This window comes from Oncorhynchus mykiss, chromosome 10 (assembly GCF_013265735.2).
Source record: "Oncorhynchus mykiss isolate Arlee chromosome 10, USDA_OmykA_1.1, whole genome shotgun sequence".
NCBI lineage: Eukaryota > Metazoa > Chordata > Actinopteri > Salmoniformes > Salmonidae > Oncorhynchus > Oncorhynchus mykiss.
The window spans coordinates 52637202-52659659 of record NC_048574.1 but is presented as its reverse complement, the minus strand read 5'-3'; the positions used below and the strand labels follow the sequence as shown (position 1 = coordinate 52659659).

General features: G+C 42.2%; 2 protein-coding genes across 2 annotated transcripts; one reads left to right on the top strand and one right to left on the bottom strand.

The window, feature by feature from the left end:
- Positions 1–668: 668 nt before the first annotated feature.
- ftr83 (finTRIM family, member 83) lies at positions 669–10266 on the bottom strand. The gene is made up of 7 exons (XM_021619012.2): positions 9523–10266; positions 8869–8964; positions 8346–8579; positions 7324–7483; positions 7073–7129; positions 6388–6456; positions 669–1994 (listed from the first exon to the last, which is right to left on the bottom strand). The coding sequence occupies exons 1-7, from the start codon at positions 10111–10113 to the stop codon at positions 1465–1467; spliced, it is 1737 nt and encodes a 578-aa protein (XP_021474687.2). The 5' UTR covers positions 10114–10266; the 3' UTR covers positions 669–1464.
- A 5926-nt stretch (positions 10267–16192) lies between these two features.
- On the top strand, positions 16193–21884 carry ftr82 (finTRIM family, member 82). The gene is made up of 7 exons (XM_021619011.2): positions 16193–17041; positions 19220–19315; positions 19621–19854; positions 20119–20278; positions 20495–20545; positions 20710–20778; positions 21011–21884. The coding sequence occupies exons 1-7, from the start codon at positions 16448–16450 to the stop codon at positions 21529–21531; spliced, it is 1725 nt and encodes a 574-aa protein (XP_021474686.1). The 5' UTR covers positions 16193–16447; the 3' UTR covers positions 21532–21884.
- The last annotated feature ends 574 nt before the right edge of the window (positions 21885–22458 follow it).

Below are 22458 nucleotides of genomic sequence, written 5' to 3'. Positions count from 1 at the left end.
TAGCCAGGTGTAGAAGTGGTAAGGTGTTGGGACTGCTGTTGGGACTCTGCTTGTTGGGACAGCTTTAAGTAGGTCCTAACAGTTTGTGGGCACGGTTTGTCACCATTATAGTGCAATTAATGTATAGTTTAGTGTTGTGTTGTGTAGTGGCTTTGCTGGCATGCATCCCACTTAAATTTTGTTTTGCCCCACCAAGATTTACATGATAAAATTCCCACTGCTCACACTGCCAGAGAGTGAGGAGGGTATGAGTGAGTGACATAGTGAGAGAGAATGAGAGAAAGTGAGTGACTGAGAGATTGAGTGAGAGTGGGAGACTCTATCACTCACTTTCACTCACTCTCCCCCTCTCTCTGTCACTCCTTCACATGCACTCTCTCTCTCACTCACTTGTTATGACCTGCTGTTCTCTGTCTCTCATCATATGTTTTTATTGCACTGTTTATCAATGATAAAACATAATGCAAGTTCTTAAGTCTACTATAAATATAATATCATTACACTTATTAAAAGTGTACTTTATATTAATCATTTTTCCAGTCTTTTAATATACTATAAATAAACTATCATCAACCTTCAGTATACTTATTAAAAGTGTACTTTAAATTCATTAAAGTATACTATATGCTCACTATCGTTCAACTTAAACACACTCATTAAAACTATACTTCAATTTCAATCGCTTTAATTGTAATTTATTATATTCATTCAAAAGACAGTTTTGTTTTTATGAAACTTTGTTTGTGAGTGATCAAGTACACTATAAGTATACAGTGCCTTGCAAAGGTATTCATACCCTTTGTATTTCTTCAAATGTTATTGTGTTAAAAAGTGGGATTAAAATTAATTTCATTGTAATTTGTTGTCAACAATGAACTCAAAGTACTCTGTAATGTCAAAGTAAAAAATTAATAATACAAATTAGATAACTAAAATATAACTATTGCATACGAATTCAGCCCCTTTGTTACGGCAAGCCTAAATTAGTCAAATGTGGCTTAACAAATCACATAATATGCTACATGGACTATGTGTGAAGTAATAGGGGTTGACATTATTTTTTTATGATTAACATTTCCTCTGTCCCCCATGCAACATTTGTAAGGTCCCTTAGTCAAGTTTTGATTTTCAAGCACAGATTCAACGGCAAAGACCAGAGAGCCTTTTGAACGCCTCATAAAAGGGCAGAAATATATTAGTTGACACTTCAGTCTATTCTAAAGTAGATCCTTCATGATTATGAAAACATTATAGATAACATGTTTATTCCCAAATGGTCGGAGATATCTCTCTCTAGCTGATGATTTATATACAGTATAAAACATGAATTCAAACCTCAATAGAACAAAGTAAAACATTGCCAAGGACACCATCAAATTACAAATGTAATTATATTACTTGAATCACCATACGTATGATGACCGATACATGGACAATCGTAATTTAATCATAGGTAATATAATATTATGACAGCTGACGGATGGTGACCGCTGACTCATACCAGACCCAAAAGCCTGGGTAGACAGGCTCAGCAAAGGAGGCCTTGAAGCGGTGTATGAGAGACATGGTGTCCCCCACAGTGTAGAATGAGAGGGTGCCTGCTGAGTGGTCCAGGAAGACACCTATCCTGGAGGAGTAGGGTGCATTGATTTCCACCTGGTCTTTACCATATCGGGCGGAATAGCTGGAATCGGAGCAGAAAAGGCTCCAGGACTTGCGGTTGTAGCCGATGCGGCAGCTGTCCCCGTAGCCTACTCTCTTGATGCCCTTGTAGGTAATGCCCACGGAGGCCCCCTCTCCACTCCACTCCACCTCCCAGTAGTAGGCACCTCCAGACAGGGGCTCTTTGCAGAGAACCTGGGGCAGGCAGTCAAACCTGGAGGCACTGTCAGCGTAGTCCTGCGGTTCTCTCTTCAGGGCTGCCTTCCTGTTGCCTCTAGACAGGTATAGCTGGCGGTAGGCTGTGTTGGGGTCCAGGGTGAGAGCGCAGGCATCTGAGAGAGGAGAGAGCGAAGGCATGTCATGAGTGAGTGCCACTGTGTGAACTGAATGCTCTTCTTTTCTGTGGGCTTGATAATTTAACCCTTATACCCATACAATACTAGAAATTACAAGGTTAGTTATGGAATGTAAAAGGTTGTTTAAAACCAGTACTATACACAATCATACAAAACAATGGCTGCATTTAGACAGGTAGCCCAATTCTGATATGTTTTTCACTAACTGGTCTTTTGACCAATCAGATCAGCTCTAAAACATATTTGATGTGATTGGTCAAAATACCAATTAGTGAGATTTTTTTTTAGAATTGGGCTGCCTGTCTTGACACAGCCCAAGTCCCAGATTTAAGTACCATATCGTCTAGCACATCTCCAATCTGAAATGTCAAAAAGGTCAGACGTAGTTAGTTGAATTACCACAAACATAATATTGCAAACGCTACCAGTCATTCAAGTCAGCAAAGTGACCTTGAGTTTCACCAGACAAACTAAGGGCGAGTAACGTAGCCTGGTCCCAGGTCGGTCTGTGCTGTTTTGCCAACTCCTCTGGTAATTCTCATGCATTGGCAAGGCAGGACAAACAGATCTGGGACCAGGACACCAGGCTATGATTAATGGGACCCTGCAAGATTGTAGTTGGTCTTATTAGATTTGTCCTGCATGTCCAGTATGGGGTTCGTGTCTGTCACAATATCCATTTGGATTTCAGTTAATTCATACCATATACTGTTCAGAGAATTAAAAAATATATATTTGGTGCATAGACATTGATAAAAGCAATATTCTTTCAATTATGGATGTAATAAAAGTAATTTTCTTTCAATTATGGATACATTTCAGGAAAGTACTTCTGCCTTCTTGATCTTTGCCTTATCATTATGATTACACATTAGTTTTGTTACACATTTGATAGGACTATTAAGGCTTTTCAATAATTTTTCTAAAATGACTTGCAATTATTACAATAATTTTTTAAAGACAATTGTCTTTAGTGTTGGTATGCCCATGGATGTAAAATAACAAGCAGGACCCACAGGGAACCCCCCCCCCGCCCCCAGAAGACCCTCTGTAAAACCATTCCCATTCCCTGACCCCTGACCCCCTCACTATAATTACAGAGTTGTAGCCGCAGCCTTATATATGGAATCTCTTCAGCAGCATATTTTGTCTTAAAAAACACAAGTAAATAAGTTCATAATTCTGAACATTACAATTAAGTTAGCAGACTTGATGAATAAGGGTGGGTAATGATGGAAATGGTTTAATGAAAACAAGATATGACATACAGTGCATTCGGAAAGTATTCAGACCCCTTGACTTTTTCCACATTTTGTTACGTTACAGCCTTATTCTAAAATGGATTAAATTGTTCCCCCCCTCAATCTACACACAATACCCCATGTTTGCAAATGTATTTAAAATTAAAACTGAAATATCACATTAACATAAATATTCAGACCCTTTACTCAGTACTTTGTTGAAGCACCCTTGGCAGTGATTACAGCCTTGAGTCTTCTTGGGTATGATGCTACAAGCTTGACACACCTGTATTTGGAGAGTTTCTCCCACTCTTCTCTGCATATCCTCTAAAGCTCTGTCAGGTTGGATAGGGAGCGTTGCTGCACAGCTATTTTCAGGTCTCTCCAGAGATGTTCGATCGAGTTCAAGTCCAGGCTCGTGCTTGGCCACTCAAGGACATTCAGAGACTTGTCCCGAAGCCACTTCTGCGTGTCATGGCTGTGTGCTTAGGGATGATGTCCTGTTGGAAGTTGAACCTTTGCCCAAGTCTGAGATTCTGAGCGCTCTGAAGGAGGTTTTCATCAAGGATCTCTGTACTTTGCTGCGTTCATCTTTCCATTGATCCTGATTAGTCTCTCAGTTCCTGCTGCTGAAAAACAGCCACAGCATGATGCTGCCAACACCATGCTTCACCGTAGGGATGGTGCCAGGTATCCTCCAGACGTGACACTTGGCATTCAGGCCAAAAAGTTCAATCGTGGTTTCATCAGATCAGAGAATCTTGTTTGTCATGGTCTGAATGTCCTTTTGGTTGCTTTTGACAAACTCCAAGCGGGCTGTGTCTTTTACTGAGGAGTGGCTTCCGTCTGGCCACTCTACCATAAAGGCCTGATTGGTGGAGTGCTGCAGAGATGGTTGTCCTTCTGGAAGGTTCTTCCATCTCCACAGAGGAACTCTGGTGCTCTGTCAGAGTGAACATCGGGTTCTTGGTCCCCTCCCTGAACAAGGACCTTCTCCCCCGATTGCTCAGTTTGGCCGGGCGTCTAGCTCTAGGAAGAGTCTTGGTGGTTCCAAACTTCTTCCATTTAAGAATGATGGAGGCCACTGTGTTCTTGGGGACCTTCAATGCTGCAGAAATGTTTTGGTACCCTTTCCCAGATCTGTGCTTCAACAAAATCCTGTCTCGGAGCTCTACGGACAATTCCTTCGACCTCATGGCTTGGTTTTTGCTCTGATATGCACTGTCAACTGTGGGACCTTATATATAGACAGGTTTGTGCCTTTCAAAGTCATGTCCAATCAATTGAATTTACCAAAGGTGGACTCCAACATCAAGGATAATCAATGGAAACAGGATGGACCTGTGCTCAATTTAGAATCTCATATCAAAGAGTCTGAATACTTATGTAAATAAGGTTTCAGTTTTCTTTATTTGTAATACATTTGCAAACATTTATAAAAACCTGTTTTCGCTTTGTTATTATGGGGTATTGTGTGTTGATAGATGAGGAACAAATTGTATTTAATCAATTTTAGAATAAAGCTGTAATGTAACAAAATGTGGAAAAACAGAAGAGGTCTGAACACTTTCTGAATACACTGCATATAAACAACTTTTAGAAAGCTCATGTTCTGAGCTAGCCATTAAAAGTATGGTCCTCAGATCCAAGTGAATCTGAACAACCCTTTAACTGGAACAGAGTATGGAAAAATATGACCTTGACATCCCATAATCTGAGCCCTCAATTTACACTTTATTTGAACTGTATTTAACACCGAGGAAAGTTATATGATGAAATTGGCCCCATGCCTAACTGTTCACTGTGTGCCCTAAATCAGGTAGGCACAGTCCTTCATATAATGTGGGTGTGAACTGCAGTTAAATGCTTCTGGGACAAAGTTACACATTTTTTTTCAAAGTGCATGAATGTAAATGTTCAATCTGCTATGTTATATTACTTAACGGTTATAGCTCCTTGAATCTCTCAGAAGATTACTCCTGGCAGGGGGAAGGCATGATATGGGGAGGGTTCTCTGGTCTCTGGGAGGAAATGGGAAGGGAGGGAGGATGTAAAAGCATCCTCAGTTGACAAGGAACCTTGGATGTTTAGGGGAGTGGGCACTGACAACTAACCTGTGTTGCTAGACGGGGTGGAAAACATGGTTACATACCAATTGTACTATTACAAAATCCTTTTTGATCAAGATAATTATTTCTGTATGTATTTACTTTATCTGTTGGAACTTACTTTTTTTTTTAAGTTGTGGAGCCCATAGGTACATGTTATATAAACTGAATATATGAATTGACACTGTACCTGTAAACCACCAAACAAAACAATTCTGAAATAAAAACTTGTGACCCTGCAGGACAGGTGTGCACCAGCATGCAGGTAGAGTAGAACAGCTACAGTAGCTCATGTACTATAGACTTGGTTCACCTGGCTGTGCTGCTGTATGTGCGCCTGCACCCCCTCAGCCAGGTCAGAACTGGTGGTACTCTCTGTAGCCATGGCTAGGACGAGATGACCGACCACTCGGCCCATCTGGTCTGGAAGATCGACCACTTGGCCTATCATCTGGAATACCACCGGAGGCAGAGCCATTTATTTACATGTATAGCTCGGACCACAGTTATTCAAATCTGCTTGTGACCGATGTTTCCCTTTCCGCATGCTCAGTACGCACTTCTATTCTATACCTTGATTGTCCTATTCAGAGCAGGTTTTAAACTTGCCGAAGCTGTAGTGTCCAATAGTTGTAGTAGTCAAGTAACGTAGCTTAGAAAGATTTGCCAACACAGTGATGTCATTCTGTATAACCCTTTTACAAACCTATACTCCCACTCACCGCAGTAAACCGGTATAAAGTTCATTGAGCATGCCCACTTACAAACCTAGTATCTAAGGAATGTGGTAAGACTACTCCCATCACAGCACTAGCCTGTTTCCATGTGGGCTGGGCGCCAGGTAGTATTTTAGACTAACTCCTGTCTTTATAGTGGTTTTAACGCAATTTATGAACAGTAGTTCACACTTAAATGATCAAATAGTATGAATAATTAAATGGCACTAGAATGAACCCTCAGTCTTATAGTATTTGATTTGGTAAGTTTAGTCACTGAAGGTGAATCATTAAATTGACGTACATTTCAGGAAGTCTTCTCTGTGCTGGGGCTCCTGGCTTGGTGTCTTGTACACGGCAACAACTGCATCGGCTACAAAGAGAAGGAAATGCAAAAGAAAACAAAAAACATACACAACACTGTATTTGGATTGTACAATATAGCCTGATACTGCATGCATGGAAATGTACTTTACAATCTTGGGATTTATTAGTGTTTCGGATATCCCCAGAAAATCCAACTTTAATGAGTGTGTGTTTGTGTAGAATTGCTTGATGCGTGTGTGGTGTTCTAAGAGAGTTAACTTATCAGCCAATGTAAATATTCAGGGCCACTTGAGCCACCACCTGACCTTTGAGTGCCCTCTAATAAAAATCAAGGTGCTCAGACTACTTTACTATTCCAACAATACTAGAGGAACCATTTTGTTTTCTTATGCACAGCAGAGCAATAAGGAAATTATAATCACTCAAGGAACCATTTGAAATTCAGATTATGCCGTAATTGTCCTGTGAAAATGTTATTACTGGAATTTAGCTACAACACAAGGCAAGCCCATATTTCCTCAGCAACCACCTAACAATGTTGTTTGGGGGTTTGATGGAGGCCTGGTGGAGTGGTGGGGTCGATATTCTTGTTTTTGAACTAATACCATTCCAAGTATTTTCCAGAATGAGATCAGTGGGGAGTTTCATGTTGATTGACTCACCTTTCACAGTATTTCTCCTTTTGGCTTCATCCAGTTGGCAGAAAGGCATTTTGTTCACTGAAACAGGAAAAGTTCTGGTTGAGTAAATATTCTCTATAAGAATAATAATAAGAAATTACTGAAGCATTTCCAAGTCCATGGTTTTAAAAAGGACAAAAGCCTGGGGTTTAATCTAGGTCTTGGCTCTACATCACTCATTCAGCAATGGCAGTAACTAACTGAAGTTACAGTGCATTATCTCACTGCCTCACCAGTCTTGGCCACTTTGACCAGCTCCTCATTGCTGATGTCATGGAGATGGACCTTCATCTCAGAGACAGCCTTGGTGACGGGTCCGAAGGAGAAGTAGGGGTTCACTGAGACTGTGGGCAGCTCCTCAGCCTCCGTCTGAGCGATTAGCATGTGGTAGCTCTACAACAGAGAGGATAAGAGACAGTTAGCTGTGTGAATGGATGAGGACAGACACATTCATCATTTGAATTAGCTCGAATTGGCTTGAATTATTATAGACAGGTTGGTTGTTTAACAACAAAACCGACGCGTGTGCAACTATGGGTCAAAACAGACTGGGTTGGCTTAGATTGTTGACATGTAACTATTTAGTCTTCAATGTTCATTTAAAAACAAATGCATTTGCACAATTGTTGTCTCAAATACATCATTGCAGTTGTTGGTTAGCAAGCTAGTGAATTTTTGCCATATTAGCATAGACGTGACATCAAAACAAGACATGGTATCAAAAATAAAGATAAAACATGCCAGCTACGAGTCTCCACATTGCAGCTTCTTATCATTGTTACTTGCCATCTGGCCATCCAGAATCACAACAACACACGGCCTTCTGCCCCATTGAAGCGGCAGGAGCATTGGGCCAGTAACCGAAAGGTCGCCAGTTCGAATCCTGAGCCAACTAGGTGACACATCTGTCAATGTGCCCTTGAGCAATGCACTTAACCCAAATTGTGCAAAGAGTTCTGGTTATTTTGGGGTGATGAGCTTGGCGGGCCACTCAAATATGAGATATATAGTGTTAGGGGGAAGGCAATGTTTAAAATGGCTTGTCATTCCTTGGCTTGAGCCCAAATATTATAGTAGTTGTTTTAGGGTTAGGGGTGTTAGTCTTTAAAGCCTGAGAGAACTAGCACCTCTGAACATCATTTGCGAACCAAGTGCTCACAGATTTTACGGTGGTTCCCAAAACAAAGCGCACTGAACGATCACAAGACAAACGCTAGAACCACATTCGGTGCGATGTGTGCAAGCCTTTAGTCACCTGGATAAAGTGTATGTGGTCCTCTGTGCGTGACAGCTGTGTGATCTCGTTGTCTCGCTTCTTGAGGTCAGCGATCTCGTGGGTCAGACGCTCGAGGTGACCCTCAGCGTTGTTCAGTGCTGCCCTCTTATTGGAGGAAATTAGCTTGGTCATTTCCTGTTGCATCCTCTCGATGGAACGCATCATGTCGCCAAACAACTTCTCACACTCCTGCATAGCCCTCTGGGCTGAGCTCTGGAGAGGAAAGGGGCACACTTAATGGGCGTGCTGTTAAAATCTCTAAAGCATTTTGGGTTGTACCAATACACCCAGGAGGTCAGTCATAATGGAACTCTATTGGTGATGTATTGATATTTGTGATCATGAAATCTCTTGGTGGGAAGATATAATTTGTCTCTCCAGGACACACATTAGAAATATACACTGTGAGTACACCTACAGTATGTTTAGTATGACTTAACAGTATATTGTAATTGTGTAATTTCACAACCCACTGTGTTTTATGTGCTATAGAGACATGTACCTTGAGTGAATCCACAGCTTGTTTCAGCTCCTCCATCTGCTTAAGCCTCTCGTGGATCCTCTCCTGGATCTCTGCCTGGGTGGCACCCAGACGTTGCTATGGATGGAGGACAGTGACATAGCCCCACAAGTCAGACAATTGTTTCAAATACTGATCAACCTAAATGCTACAGACAAAAATCGTGGCTGAAGTGAAGTGGCATCTTTTTCCTCCCCATTCATGTAATTTGAAATGGCCTTCAAAATGCATTATTACAATGTGCATTAGGTTCATACAATGCAGTAATAAAATCTAGCCAATAGCAGTTCTTGGAATTAGAAGGTTGCAACACCCCACCCCAGCACACACACATTTACAGTAACTGCTTTCACTCATGTGGGTGGGTCTAACTGATTGCCTGAAGTATTTGTTTTAGGGGCTTGGCTGATACTAGCTACTCTATTCCAACAATCAACCTGTCGCTCTCAGTCACACAACTACAGTCAATTGGCTACAGAAAGGCAAATTATTGAAAAGCCTAGAAAAAAGTAGTCGTTTTTTCCCCCGTTACACGAATGGCTTTGTCATTTAACAATACAGAACGTCAACTACTTCAAAGAGATAAATCATCGTAATATAAAAGTTTGAATCAAAAATCATGCAAAGCCGTTTTACCTGTTCTTCTGACCTCTCCTGTTCGGCAGATACCATGTCGTGACCTTTGTGCTCCTTCACAGTGCACAGAACACAGATACACATCTGGTCCGTCTTGCAGAAGAGCTCCAGACCCTTCTGATGCTGGGGGCAAATCTGTCTGTCCAGATGGCCGATCTCATCCACCAGCTTGTGCCTCTTGAAGGCAGGGTTCTCATAGTGGGGCTTTAGATGCCTCTCACAGTAAGACGCCAGGCACATCAGGCATGTCTTGATGGCTTTGTGCTTCTTCCCAATACAGATATCACATCCCACATCTTGTGGTCCGGCGTAGTTGTAGTCTGGGTCTGGAGGTGGAGGAGGGTAGGTCTCAGACATCCTGGGATGCGAGTGGGTTGAGTGTGTGGAGGAGCGGGAGGTCTGGAGGCGGCGCGGGGTGGGTCTCTTGTTGTAGGTGACCCGACAACGTGGGCAGTTGTAGGAACCGGTGTGGTCAGCGTGGTCCCAGTAGGTCTTCAGGCAGATGGAGCAGAAGATGTGGCCGCACGGGATGGAGACTGGGTCCCTCAGGTCTTCCTTACACAGATGGCAGCTCTCCTGGTCAGTAGACATGGGGATTCACTGATGCACCCTGGTGCTGTTAGGTTCTTGGTAGTAGGAGGCTAAAGACGAAGTGAGACTGTCAAATTTTTGGTCTTTCCTGTCCGTCAGGTCTGAGCAAAGTGAGCCACAGGTACTTCCGCAGCATGTTATATAAAGTAAACAGTCAGGGAGGGAAGGAGACTAAACTGGTTAAGCAGAAACTAGTAAAACGTGGGTGGGGCCAGGTGAGGACAGAGTGTCAATGGAACCATTCAACAGCCGTCAATCAGGAAGAGGAGTGTGAATCCAGAAAGTGAGAGGAATGATTGAATTGTGTGATCTCAGGTTTGAACTTTGTTTGACAGTACTGCAAATAGATACTGTAGTTACAAATATAGATAACTGCTGATTTCCATCATTTCCAACAGGGACTCTACCCCAGACACAGCTCACATTTTGACCTTTGTGTTGTTTGTTTATGCAGTGCAATATTTTTATTTAACATGTGACATAAACATGGTTCACTGCACACAGTTTAATTTCACATTGGATTTCCCTGCACATCTAATAATGTAAGATACGTGTCACACTGGACTTCACTGCACACCTAATGAAGTACCAACATCAGTTGTACACAAGTGATATGTTTCTTTGATAAGTCACACCACAAAAGGGTAAACTATTAGTCTAACCCACTAAATGACAAGAAGTGGTTTGTGGTTTGTCTAATGTTTTAAAATTCAGCCATGTTTCAATACTAAAAACAAAGGACAAAAAACTGGTTGGAGTTGCCTTTTTATCAACAGCACAATTACTAAATATTCCATTAGAATCTTTACCATTAAATCACAATAGAGTTTGCAGAGGTTACTTGAATTTTTTTTTAAACAAATTTACAAATAGGGCATCTTTCACACTAGTTCTAAAGTCTGGCCCGAAGCATCCATCAACACCTCAACAATGACAAAACATGTTAGATACATTGTATACACAATTCCATCATACAAGTAGATTTGCAGATCAGTTAAGGTCTACCTTCAGCGTGACAAACAAACACATGGCCAACAGAATCTCAGGTAAAATGGCTTTCAAGATGGCTGAATCCATTTCCCTCATTACTGCCACTTATTGGTAGACCTCTAACAATGCCCGATCTATTACAATATTTTAAACATTAAACACATTCTTCTAAAATGCATTCTAATTTTAAATGTACTCTCTGTCAGTTCATGGAAACAAAAAAGATCAATGACCATCTATCTCAAATGCCATAGGGAATAAATATTTTTTTCTCAGGAGGCATAGGGAGGGGGCATGTTTTTGCATGTAAGAATTGTCCATAGCGAGATGAATCTGAATCTGTTAACATTGTCACTGATAAATGTGGCCCCTAGTTCAGGAGTTTGGCTTCAGAGTATTGCTGCTGGTTGATAGCCTCCAGCTTGTAGTGAGGGCATGGCTGTGGGGAAGAGTGATATGATGGATGCCTACTCAGGTCCAGGTACACACTGACCTCTTGGTACTTGGAGAGCTAAAGCCTGGTTGCAAATCAAAGAGGGGAGGGTAAAGAAGACATTTTTTGTGGACTTTTTTTTAGAGTGACTAATGACAAAATGAATCCCCTTGCCCTTCCGCTATAAATTAAGTTGGCTGGTTGGAATCTGGCTTGAGCTACAGGAAGTGACTTGCAATAGGTGTTCATCACCCTGCTATGCAATTGAGAGCAGTTTATTATCAACTGTTTATTTCCCATTTCTCTTCCACTCAGTTCCTCTCAATCCAAATCCTGATTCTAATTGGATTTTATTTTTTCTCCACATTTCTCCTCTTCACATCAGCCTAAACATTCCTCTGTCCATTCCAAGATGGCTGTCAGCTTGTTTCAGGGTTGTTAAAAATGAAGAATGTAATGTGACCAGGCTAGATGGCCCAGATAACAGCAGTGTAAAGAAAACTGCTTTAAAAAAGTACATTGTGTTAGTCAGAGCATAGTGGCTATATTCTACACACCAAATGTCATTGTTATAGGGTCTGCAAGTCATCCTGAACAAGTACTGTAGCTGACATGCTACTCACAAAATGTCCAGTGTCATGTTTGACGAGATGGTTGCAAGAGATTATTGCACATGAGGTGATCTGGTCAGTTTTTTGTGTTGTAGAATGTAGGTAGAGATTGAAATCTAGGTTTAACCTGAAATTGCCCCAGGGCCAGGGAAATTATAACATGATCAACATTTGCCAAGCAATTCATCTTATTAGTTCTAGATATTTCAGTGTCTGACAGTTTTAGAAGAAGCCTTGATATTTTTATAGCTGGCTCACTCACAGCAGTAGTGCTGTTACAATTATCCAGTTTGTAAATCTGTGAATCTTGCACACACAAAACAGAAGACAGCAATGCTTTATTTATTGGTTGGATTGACTCTGTACTTTGTTTGGGTATAACAAACATTAGGATCACCCCCTCACCCCCTTTTGCCCTCAGAACAGTCTCAATTCGTCGGGGCATAGACTCAACTACAAGGTTTTCGAAAGCGTTCCACAGGGATGCTGGCCCATGTTGACTCCAATGCTTCCCACAGTTGTGTTAAGTTGGTTGGATGTCCTTTGGGTGGTGGACCATTCTTGATACACACGGGAAACTGTTGAGCGTAAAACAAAACAGCAGCATTGCAGTTCTTGACACAAACCGGTGCACTTGACACCTATTACCATACCCAGTTCAAAGGCATCTTTTGTCTTGCTCATTCGCCCTCTGAATGGCACACATACACAATCCATGTCTTACATTGTCTCAATGGATTCACTGGTTGCTTTCATACATTTCCATGCAGAGCCAATGTTAAATCTACAACCTACATTTGCATAATACATTTCTGTCTCTGTTTTCTAGGTACTTTTCCAAGTGAACTGTCCAAAGTACCACACAAATGTCATAAAAAATATATATTTAATCCACATCAACAATTGTCCCTTTTTGCCCCTATTTGTTGTGGAGGTCTGTTCTGCAGTGTGCAGCAACAACCTGTTCCCTGTGATCTGGCCCCTGTCCAGACTCCTCCTCGCCAGCCCTGTGTATCTGCCAGCCAGCACTAACAAAGGTAACCATTGTTCCAAGGCAACACTTGTAAATACTTTGTCTCTCTCCATATTCTGACCAATCACACACAGACACAGCTGGGTCTTTGACTTCTAGGTTGCGTATCAAATGGCACCCAATTCCCTACATAGTTCACTACGATGACCAGCAACCTATGAGCCCTAGTGCACTATATAGGTATTAGGGAGCCATTTAGGAAGTAATCCTACACTCACACAGCCATTTTGTAATTTCTTACTCTCTTACTGACTCTCCACAACAACATCCCCAGACTGAAATCTCCTGGTTACCCCTCACTACACCTGATGCAAGAGAATGTTTGGTTTAATGAATGTTGACCTTTCACCTTGTAAACCGTAGGGTTTTATGCCTGTCTGATCAAAAGACATAACTAGGACATGTTTATGCATTTATGACAACCAAACTGCTTCCTCGCCCAATAACTTTGAGTGATGGGCATTAGTCTCTCTTTATTAAGTACATTGCAAGACATTGCAGGCCTTGTGCATTGCTTTTCATAAAAATGGGAAGTGTCTGTACCTAATCAGATGAGCCTAACTTGTATACCTGTGTGTTGTTACTGTATAACTAGATTATTTTTTGTCACATAAATCAAGACCATGCATTTGGCAGTGTATGACCCTTTCCATCATAGTCTGTCTCTCTCTCTCTCTCTCTCTCTCTCTCGTTAATCAATAAGGAAAACAGAGGGCTGCTTTTACTCTGGATTGGTCTACTTTCCTGGTATCTGATCCACACAAAAAAAAGAGGAAGAGAAACTGGCTTATCAGAAACCTGACCAAATACGGAGAGAGGCGAAACTATCTCTAAAGTGCAATGATGTAAGATATGCAATGAGGGAGGAGTTGCGTACACGGCCTTACGCAACCGGTTGTTTCGGTGGCCCTGTAATTTAAATAATTGTAAATTTAGTATGCCTATCAACTCTTCTGGAATAAGATAATTCAGCAAACCATTTTATCTCTAAGGTCCACTACCTCACACATTACATTCTGGCTACAGGGTAATGAGCTTCTCATTTAGGTCCTCTTTAGTGAACTAGTGAGAGAGAGAAATGTGCACTACAGTATGGCCACATCCTTGGCCCAAGAGGAAACCCAGGTGTAAATTGAAATGCAAATGAGATAATTAGTTCATGATGTCAGAATTGATCCAGAATTCTAGGGTGAGAATGGGCCATCCCACTGGGCACCTACATTAATTCAATGTCAATTCCATGTTGGTTTCATTGAAACAACGTTTATTCAACCAGTGTGTGCCCAGTGGGATGGGTCTTTAAAGCGAAACCAGCAGTTGAAACATTAACAAAGCATCCTCCCGGTCCCTGTTTCCATAGAAAGCTGAGGGATGGGCCTGGAGAAATGTATCAAAGAAATGTCAGCAACTCTGGTATGCTCCCATGGTGAATTAATCAGACACACAAAAAAAAGACAACGTTTTGATCCGAGTTTGATCTTCGTCAGGTCATAGACAAATTAATAAACAGAGCTATGGATGCAAGATATCAAAAATAGTTTTACCATGTTTTGAAGCTATATAGTGTTAGTTTACATTTACTTTGTTTAAAAATTGTAGTACAACAAGCTTATATTTGGGGTTCTGATTGGGTATGACAGCTGAAATAAGCTCACAAGTTATATTCTTCAAGTATCAATGGGTACATATAATGAATTTTTAATTACAAAAATGTATGTAGCAACTGCAGATTGCCCCTTTAAAGGCTTACTCTTTAAAGCCTTTGTAATATTACTGTAATATTACTAAATAAGCCTGTCATGGGAGAAAGAGGATAGGATGACACTTGGCAATATAGAAACCAAGGTGTGTTTCTTGAAAGATGGACTCTGCTGGTTTTAGACTATAGCTAATAAAGACACAGGATATGTTTATCCTGTACATACCAAATACTAAAGTAACAAGGGGACTTAAGTCATGGGCTAGATACATTTTTACATGGCACAATATCTTAAAAATATGTGAAGCATTCAGATCGACATCAGACAGATAAACCTGTAAGAGATAGGAATGTTTTGTCAAACATGTTTCTGTGATTGCAATGTTCTCTTTTGGCTGCCTCTAATGAGCATTTTTTTTCTCTCTCTGTTTAACACACACCATATCTACTTTTACTACTCCATGCACCTCTGGTGGAGGCTGCTCACAATAATGGCTGGAACAGAGCAAATGGAATGGCATCCAACACATTGGAACCATGTGCTTGCTGTATTTGAAACCATAATACTTATTCTGCTCCAGCTATTACCACGAGGCCTACCTCCCCAATTAAGGTGCCACCAACCTCCTGGGATGCATCTGTTGGGCAGTTAGACTAGTTCAACAGGCTGCTGTTTAAATATATACAATAACTTCTGTCCTGAACTCTAACTGCTCTTTGTCAAAACACCTGTGGCAGGCAGTTCAAACAGTGACAGGTACTGCTGTTTGTTTTGGGTCACAAAAGATAGAAAAAGATCCCCTCTGAAATTTGAAATGTATCCTATCCTATCCTGTTTGTGGTGGGAGCAGGTTTGTTTGTTCAGTAGGTGGACTCCAGCCCCTTCAAAACCTTATCTTCCACAAAATGTGCATTTATGTCTATTCAACTGCATCTAATGTAGGGCCTATGACATCTGTTCCAGTTGAGTTTGAGGGTGAAAATGGGAAAAATATATATATTTGAAAACAATGCTGTATCTCTATCTCTGTATCGTAGTCTCTGATCAGCACACAAAACAATGATTAACTGATCCAGCCTACAGTGTAGTTTGTACACTATCAAGTCAAATACAGTTAAAAAAATAGAATCAGACCAAACACCAAACACCCCCAAAAATGCAGGCATATTTAGCAGCAGTTAGTGCCTCCCTGTGTGATACAATTAATTAATTCTCCCTGCCTCAGCCTATCCCCTATTTTTTTTTTTAATCTCCTTTCAGCCCGCCCCCTCGCTCTCTCCCCCTCCCTTTAAGTCTCCTACAGCCTTTGCTCAACCTGTTTATCTGAACTGGGCTGAGCTCTACATACTCTCCCAGGCAGCACAGGGGTAGAGCCTGCTTTCAATCAATAACCTCTGGAATTCAGAAATACAAGTAGGTCCTGTCTCTGGCAGGCTCTGCCACACTCTTGTGGACGGCGGACTCCCTAGTGCACTGGTTAGATCCCTCTGTGGATTCCTCTGTCTGTCTGCCTTTCTCTCTCTCTACAGTTCTGAGGTGTGTTTGTGTAGTGTAGTGAGTAGCGACAATGGCTGATCCCACGTCTTCGGATTACTTCAGCTGCCCACTGTGTGTGGGGCTGCTGAGGGACCCCGTGGCTATCCCCTGCGGACACAGTTTCTGCATGGACTGCATCAGCGGCTACTGGAATGAGGCAGACTACACAGGGATCTACATCTGCCCCCAGTGTAAGATCACCTTCACCCAGAGGCCTGTGCTCAGGCCCAACACTATGCTCACCAAGGTGGCAGAGAAGATCAAGAAGACTGGTGCCAACCTCAACCTGAACCTCACACCCCCAGGGAACACCTTTGCTGGGCCTGCCGACGTGCCCTGTGACTACTGCTCTGGTAAGAAGCTCAAGGCTGTTAAGTCCTGCCTGAACTGCCTGGCCTCATACTGTGAGAAGCACCTGAAGCCCCACTATGAGTCAGCCACATTCAAAAGGCACAAGCTGGTGGACGAGCTGGGGAACCTGGACAGAAAGATCTGCCCCCAGCACCAGAAGTCCCTGGAGCTGTTTTGCCGGACTGACCAGATGTGTATCTGTGCCATCTGTACTGTCAGCGAACACAAGGGACATGACATCGTCTCAGCCGAGGCAGAGAGGAGTGAGAAACAGGTAAGGAGAAGAGATATGTTTCTTTCTATCCGAGTGTCAGGCTTAACTGTGAGTTTTATGGGAGTAGCCCAGACCTTGACTTGTAGGTTTACAATTTTTCACAGAATGATTTGTATTTAGAAATCAAAATATGAATAATTTAAACTGAAATCAAGTGTGATGTGAGGATATCTGGATACTTTACATACAATGTAAATAACTTGTTCAGTCTGTCATATGGCAGAAATCACTACTCACAGAAGGTACAAGGCACAGTCACTTTAAGGGGAGTGTTCTAGAACTGACTCAAAGGTTAACTGACTAATGGTTTATTCACCAACACCTGCTTCCCTCCTAAAGAACCACATTTCTCTCAGTGAGCGAACAGAACTAGGTAGTTAGTCAGAGGGGAAATACGGGACAGGGATGTGAGTGAGTGGCCAGTGGATTATGGTGGTGCGTGTTGATGATACAGGAATGTGGGGTTAGGCAGACGCGTAGTATTCCCAACCCCCACTCCTCCACCCACTGCCACCACCTCTGCAACGTTTGTACTTTGACCCAGCTAGCTCACCAACCAGCCAGTGTTACCACCCACTCCTGCAGGTCAGGCAAGCACACTCACACATCCAAAACAAGTACAACTCTCTGATTAGCTGTGAGTTTGATCGAGGAATGTGTTCTTAATATGTGGTAAAGGTTTGTGGTGTTCCAGCTGTGCTTGATGAGACAGTGTTCCCTATCTGATAGCCATGTTCCCGGCTTACAAACAGGGGTCTCAAGTCCCAGGAAGACCCAAATACACCAAGGGCAGACCCAGGGTTTCTAGCCTGGTGTATTTGGGGCTATATTATTACAGAAACTAAAGACTCTAGTTTCCTGGACTGAACTTTGAAACCCACCTATGGGAAGGGGCTGGGTTTGAGCCTGGTAGTGGGGATGGTGATAATGGAATGCAGTTGTACCAGAATGCAGAGACTGAATCAAGGCCTTGTCTAACCGCATGTCCTATTTATGATCAACAAACCATTGACCTGACCATGACCAGCCACTGCGTCCAAATCAGTCTCCATTCGAATGGGCTGCCAGAATTGGCAGTCAAAAGCTACAGTTTTTAAAACAGCCACACTAATATACAGTATGTTACTTTTACATTAGTATCACCAATATCTTTGACATTAATGTATATCAAGGACATTTATATGACATCATCGTAATACTGTGAAGAAAAGCTTTTTACAAAGGCCATAATTCAGCCTTTCTGTTTGCTAAATGGGGAGACTGGTTCCTCTCATCCCCAGATTTACAACCTGACTCTCCTCTCCCATGGCTTCACTCCTTCTCTTTCACACTCCCCTCCCTCTCTTCCCCCTATCCCCTCTCCCCAGATTCCCCACATTCCTTGAGCTTATCTTGAAGAATGGGCTGGTAGGTTTTGAGTAAAGGCTGAATTAGCTCTCCCTCTCCTCTCTATACTGTATAGGCCAGTATGTGTGCACCTTAAAACATATCTTTAGAAGTCAGGCTCAGGCATACAGCAGTAGTTTCACATTCCTGGCATGGTCAGGATTCCATGAGGTTATTTTTTCCCCCCTCCTTCGGAGGTAAAGCCGCCCATTCTGAGTAGATCTTTAGATCTAAGCTTGTTATGGGAAAAAGGCACTATTACTCTCATAGTATAATTGCATCTTTGTCACATAAGATACGTTTTTTTAACTTCATAAAGAAACACAAACGACCTATTAACTAATAACAGTATGAGAAATAAGCATTCGATCTTAATTGCAGAGTATAACATACACACATGCAATGCCCCTCAAGATAACGCTGTACATGGTCACTGTTAACCACAAATAAACCATTCACTGTTAACCACAAATAAACCATTCAGTGACATTACATAATCAAGGCCAAGTTGGAAGGCATAACAAATTTAATGATACTAATCGTGAACTAAATGACATGCAAGGCCCTTAAATATTCACTCACAGGAGGCTGCTGAATGGAGGATGGCTCATAATGATGCCTGGAATGGAGTAAATGGAATGGTAACAAACACATGAAAAACGTGTGTTCGATACCATTCCATTGATTCCGTTCCAGCCATTACTATGAGCCCGTCCTCCCCAATTAAGGTGCCGCCTGTGACTCACTTGTAAGAGGTATTGTGTTGATGATTCTGTGGTGTCACCTCAACAGAAACTCCTGGGAGTTGCTCAAGCTGAGATCAGACAGAAATGTCAGGACAGGGTGAAGGAGCTGGAGGAACTGAGAACAGCAGTGGACTCACTAAAGGTAAGGAGAAAATGTCTTGAAAACATTGTCTGATGATTGTCTATTTCATACACTAACTCATAACTGCTCTGTCATGTTCAATGTTTAAAAAAACGTGAGATATAATTTTCTTGTTAAACTACATTCCTGATTCCCAATTAAAGCAGAGAAATGTAGATCAAATTAATGTGTGATGACCTTCTGCATGGCAGCCTGTAACTCACAATGTATCAATGATGACTGTGTCTTGTCTAGAAATGTACAACTAGCTTATGTGTATAGGCCTCTTGACCTGAGATAAATGAATCATTAACTGTGTTGTCCAGAGCTCAGCCCGGAGGGCCATGGCGGAGAGTGAGAAGATGTTTGAGGATATGATCCGCTCCATCGAGAGAATGAGGTCAGAGGTGACAAAGATGATTGGCATCAACGAGAAGGCTGCATTCAACCAGGCTGAGGGGCTGGTGGAGAGGCTGGAGCAGGAGATAGATGAGCTGAAGAAGAAGGAGACGGGACTCAAACAGCTGTACAGCACTGAGGACCACATCCACTTCCTACAGGTGAAACTGAGAGGACTACATACAATTACATACTGTATGTTCTGAATATGCTGTAGTACATACAGTACATTCACTTATAGTGGTCAGTGGATGTCCACTAAATTTTAAAGTGCAAGAAAATTGGATCTATAAAAGGTTCAATATTGCAATGATATTAAGCAGCAATCAAAGTCATGGATCTCTACAAAATGTTCCTCTGCTGCTCGTTCATTGTTGGTCCTTGAACATGCTTATTTGATGACACTCATGATTATTTTTATACAGAACTTCAACTATCTGTGTACTCCCACGGATGATGGCTTTATCCCCAGAGTGTCGGTGAACCCAGACTTCTCGTTCAGCGCAGCCAGGAAAGCCGTGGCAGAGATCAAGGATCGTCTGGAGGAGCTGGGTAGAGAGGAACTTGTGAAGATCTCCAAGTCAGGTCAAAACAACATACATAGCCTCCGTTTCCAGTCTTTCCCGTGTCTTATTTCAGAAGCAATTGTCTGACCTGTGAGACTAGAACATATACAACCAGTGTCTAACTGACCATCATTTGTTTTATATCTTAAAAACAATACACAGTATATCTGAAATTCTGTTAACAGTAGCCAAGACACAATGTTTTGCTGACTACCTTTTATATTGCCCCTCACAGTGAACGAGGTCCCTGTTTATACGACAGAAAAGAGAGAGAAAAGCAGCAGAGGTGAGTCTTGTGATCAGTGTACTGTATATATGATGTTTGTTCGTTGTGTAAAGTTAGATAACACACTAGCAAACAAAAAATGTAATGGTGAAGGCCTATGAAGAAATTCAGTGCTGTGGATTTGAATAGACATTGAGACATTGTCTTCTATTTTCACCTTCTAGTCATAGAAGTCATGACAGTGGACAGCCCTCCTCCACCAGAGCCCAAGACCAGATCAGAGTTTCTGAAATGTAAGTACATATTTGTTCAATTAGCACCTACTCTCAAACCTGGTTCCAGATCTGTTTGTGCTTTCTTACCAACGCCTATGGTCATTGTCATGCCAAACAATGACCATAGGAGTTGGCAAGATAGTACAAACCAGATCTGAGACCAGGCTTATTATCTCTTCATAAGCCTGTTGACTCAAACCTGTATCACAGAACAACACTAATGTTGACCCATTTCACATCCCTCCCCCAGACTTCTGCCAGCTGAGACTGGACCCCAGCACAGCCTACAAGGAGCTACACCTGTCGGAGAGCAGCAGAAAGGTGATCCGAACCAGGGACCTCCAGCCCTACTCTGACACCCCGGAAAGGTTTGACAGCTTCGCGCAAGTGCTGTGCCGCGAGGCCCTGTCTGGTGGCCGCTTCTACTGGGAGATCGAGTGGAGCGGGGAGTTCTCCATGGGGGTGGCCTATAAGGGAATCAGCCGCAAGGGGAAAGGATCACTGTGTCTGCTGGGCTATAATGATAAGTCTTGGAGCCTGCTGTGTTCTGATACAGGGTACTCAGCCTGGCACAACAGGGCAGATAAAGCCATCAATGCGCCCCATTCACCGAGGATAGGGGTCTACCTAGACCACTCGGCAGGGGTCCTGGCCTTCTTCAGTATAGGCAACCACATGACTCTCCTGCACAGGTTCGAAACCATGTTTGTGGAGCCCCTCTATCCCGGCTTTGGAGTTGGAACCTCGGTCAAGATCTGTCAGCTCAAATGAACACTAACATGTGCCTCTTATTCCTTGGTGAAAAAGACGTTTTGGTTTATTTTTCACACGGTTCGCTAAGCATCATTTGTAATTTGTTTTGTTTTTCTTTAAGACTGACTGTGCCACATTGCTCTATCCAATAGTTCTATTTTATGAATTTTCTAAACATTTGAATGAGCAGAGGTCCTAATAATTACATTGTATGTAAACATATAACCTTTATCTGACCAAGTATTCTTTATCTAATGGTATTTTGAAAAACTAGTATCTACATGGCCAACTAAATGTGTTTGTACTGTATGTAACAGTTAGCTTTTTATGACAAGAATAACTATTTTCAATAAAGATGAAATGACTACTCATATATATATATATATACACACACACACAAGTTCAACATTTGTGGATTTGGATTTTCAGCCACACTTGCTGCGGACAGGTGTATAAAATTGAGCACACAGCCATGCATTCTCCATAAACAAACATTGGCAGTAGAATAGAACTGAAGAGCTCAGTGACTTTCAACGTGGCACCGTCAAAGGATGCCACCTTTGTAAGTCAGTTCATCAAATGTATGCACTGCTAGAGCTGCCCCGGTCAACGCTAAGTGCTGCTATTGTGAAGTGGAAACATCTAGAAGCAACAAGGGCTCAGCCGCAAAGTGGTAGGCCACACAAGCTCACAGAATGGGACCGAGTGCTGAAGCGCGTAGTGCGTAAAAATCATCTGTCCTCAGTTGCAACACTCAATTACTGAAGTTCCAAACTGCCTCTGGAAGCAAAGTCAGCACAAGAACTGTTTGTCGGGAGCTTTGTGAATTGGTTTTCATGGCCAAGCAGCTTAAAATCATGATGCGCAATGCCAAGCATCAGCTGGAGTGGTGTAAAGCTTGCCGCCATTGGACTTTGTAGCAGTGGAAACGCGTTCTCTGGAGTG

Bases quoted from the DNA above. Each gene is read 5' to 3' on its own strand.
- ftr83 (XM_021619012.2), bottom strand. From the start codon at position 10,113: ATGTCTACTGACCAGGAGAGCTGCCATCTGTGTAAGGAAGACCTGAGG. The intron at 8,965-9,522 runs GTAAAACGGCTT...CTCCATCCATAG, and splicing joins AGGAGAGGTCAGAAGAACAG to CAACGTCTGGGTGCCACCCA. The intron at 7,130-7,323 runs GTGAGGCAGTGA...TTCCTGTTTCAG, and splicing joins GGTCAAAGTGGCCAAGACTG to TGAACAAAATGCCTTTCTGC.
- ftr82 (XM_021619011.2), top strand. From the start codon at position 16,448: ATGGCTGATCCCACGTCTTCGGATTACTTCAGCTGCCCACTGTGTGTG. The intron at 17,042-19,219 runs GTAAGGAGAAGA...TCACCTCAACAG, and splicing joins CAGAGAGGAGTGAGAAACAG to AAACTCCTGGGAGTTGCTCA. The intron at 20,779-21,010 runs GTAAGTACATAT...TCCCTCCCCCAG, and splicing joins CAGATCAGAGTTTCTGAAAT to ACTTCTGCCAGCTGAGACTG.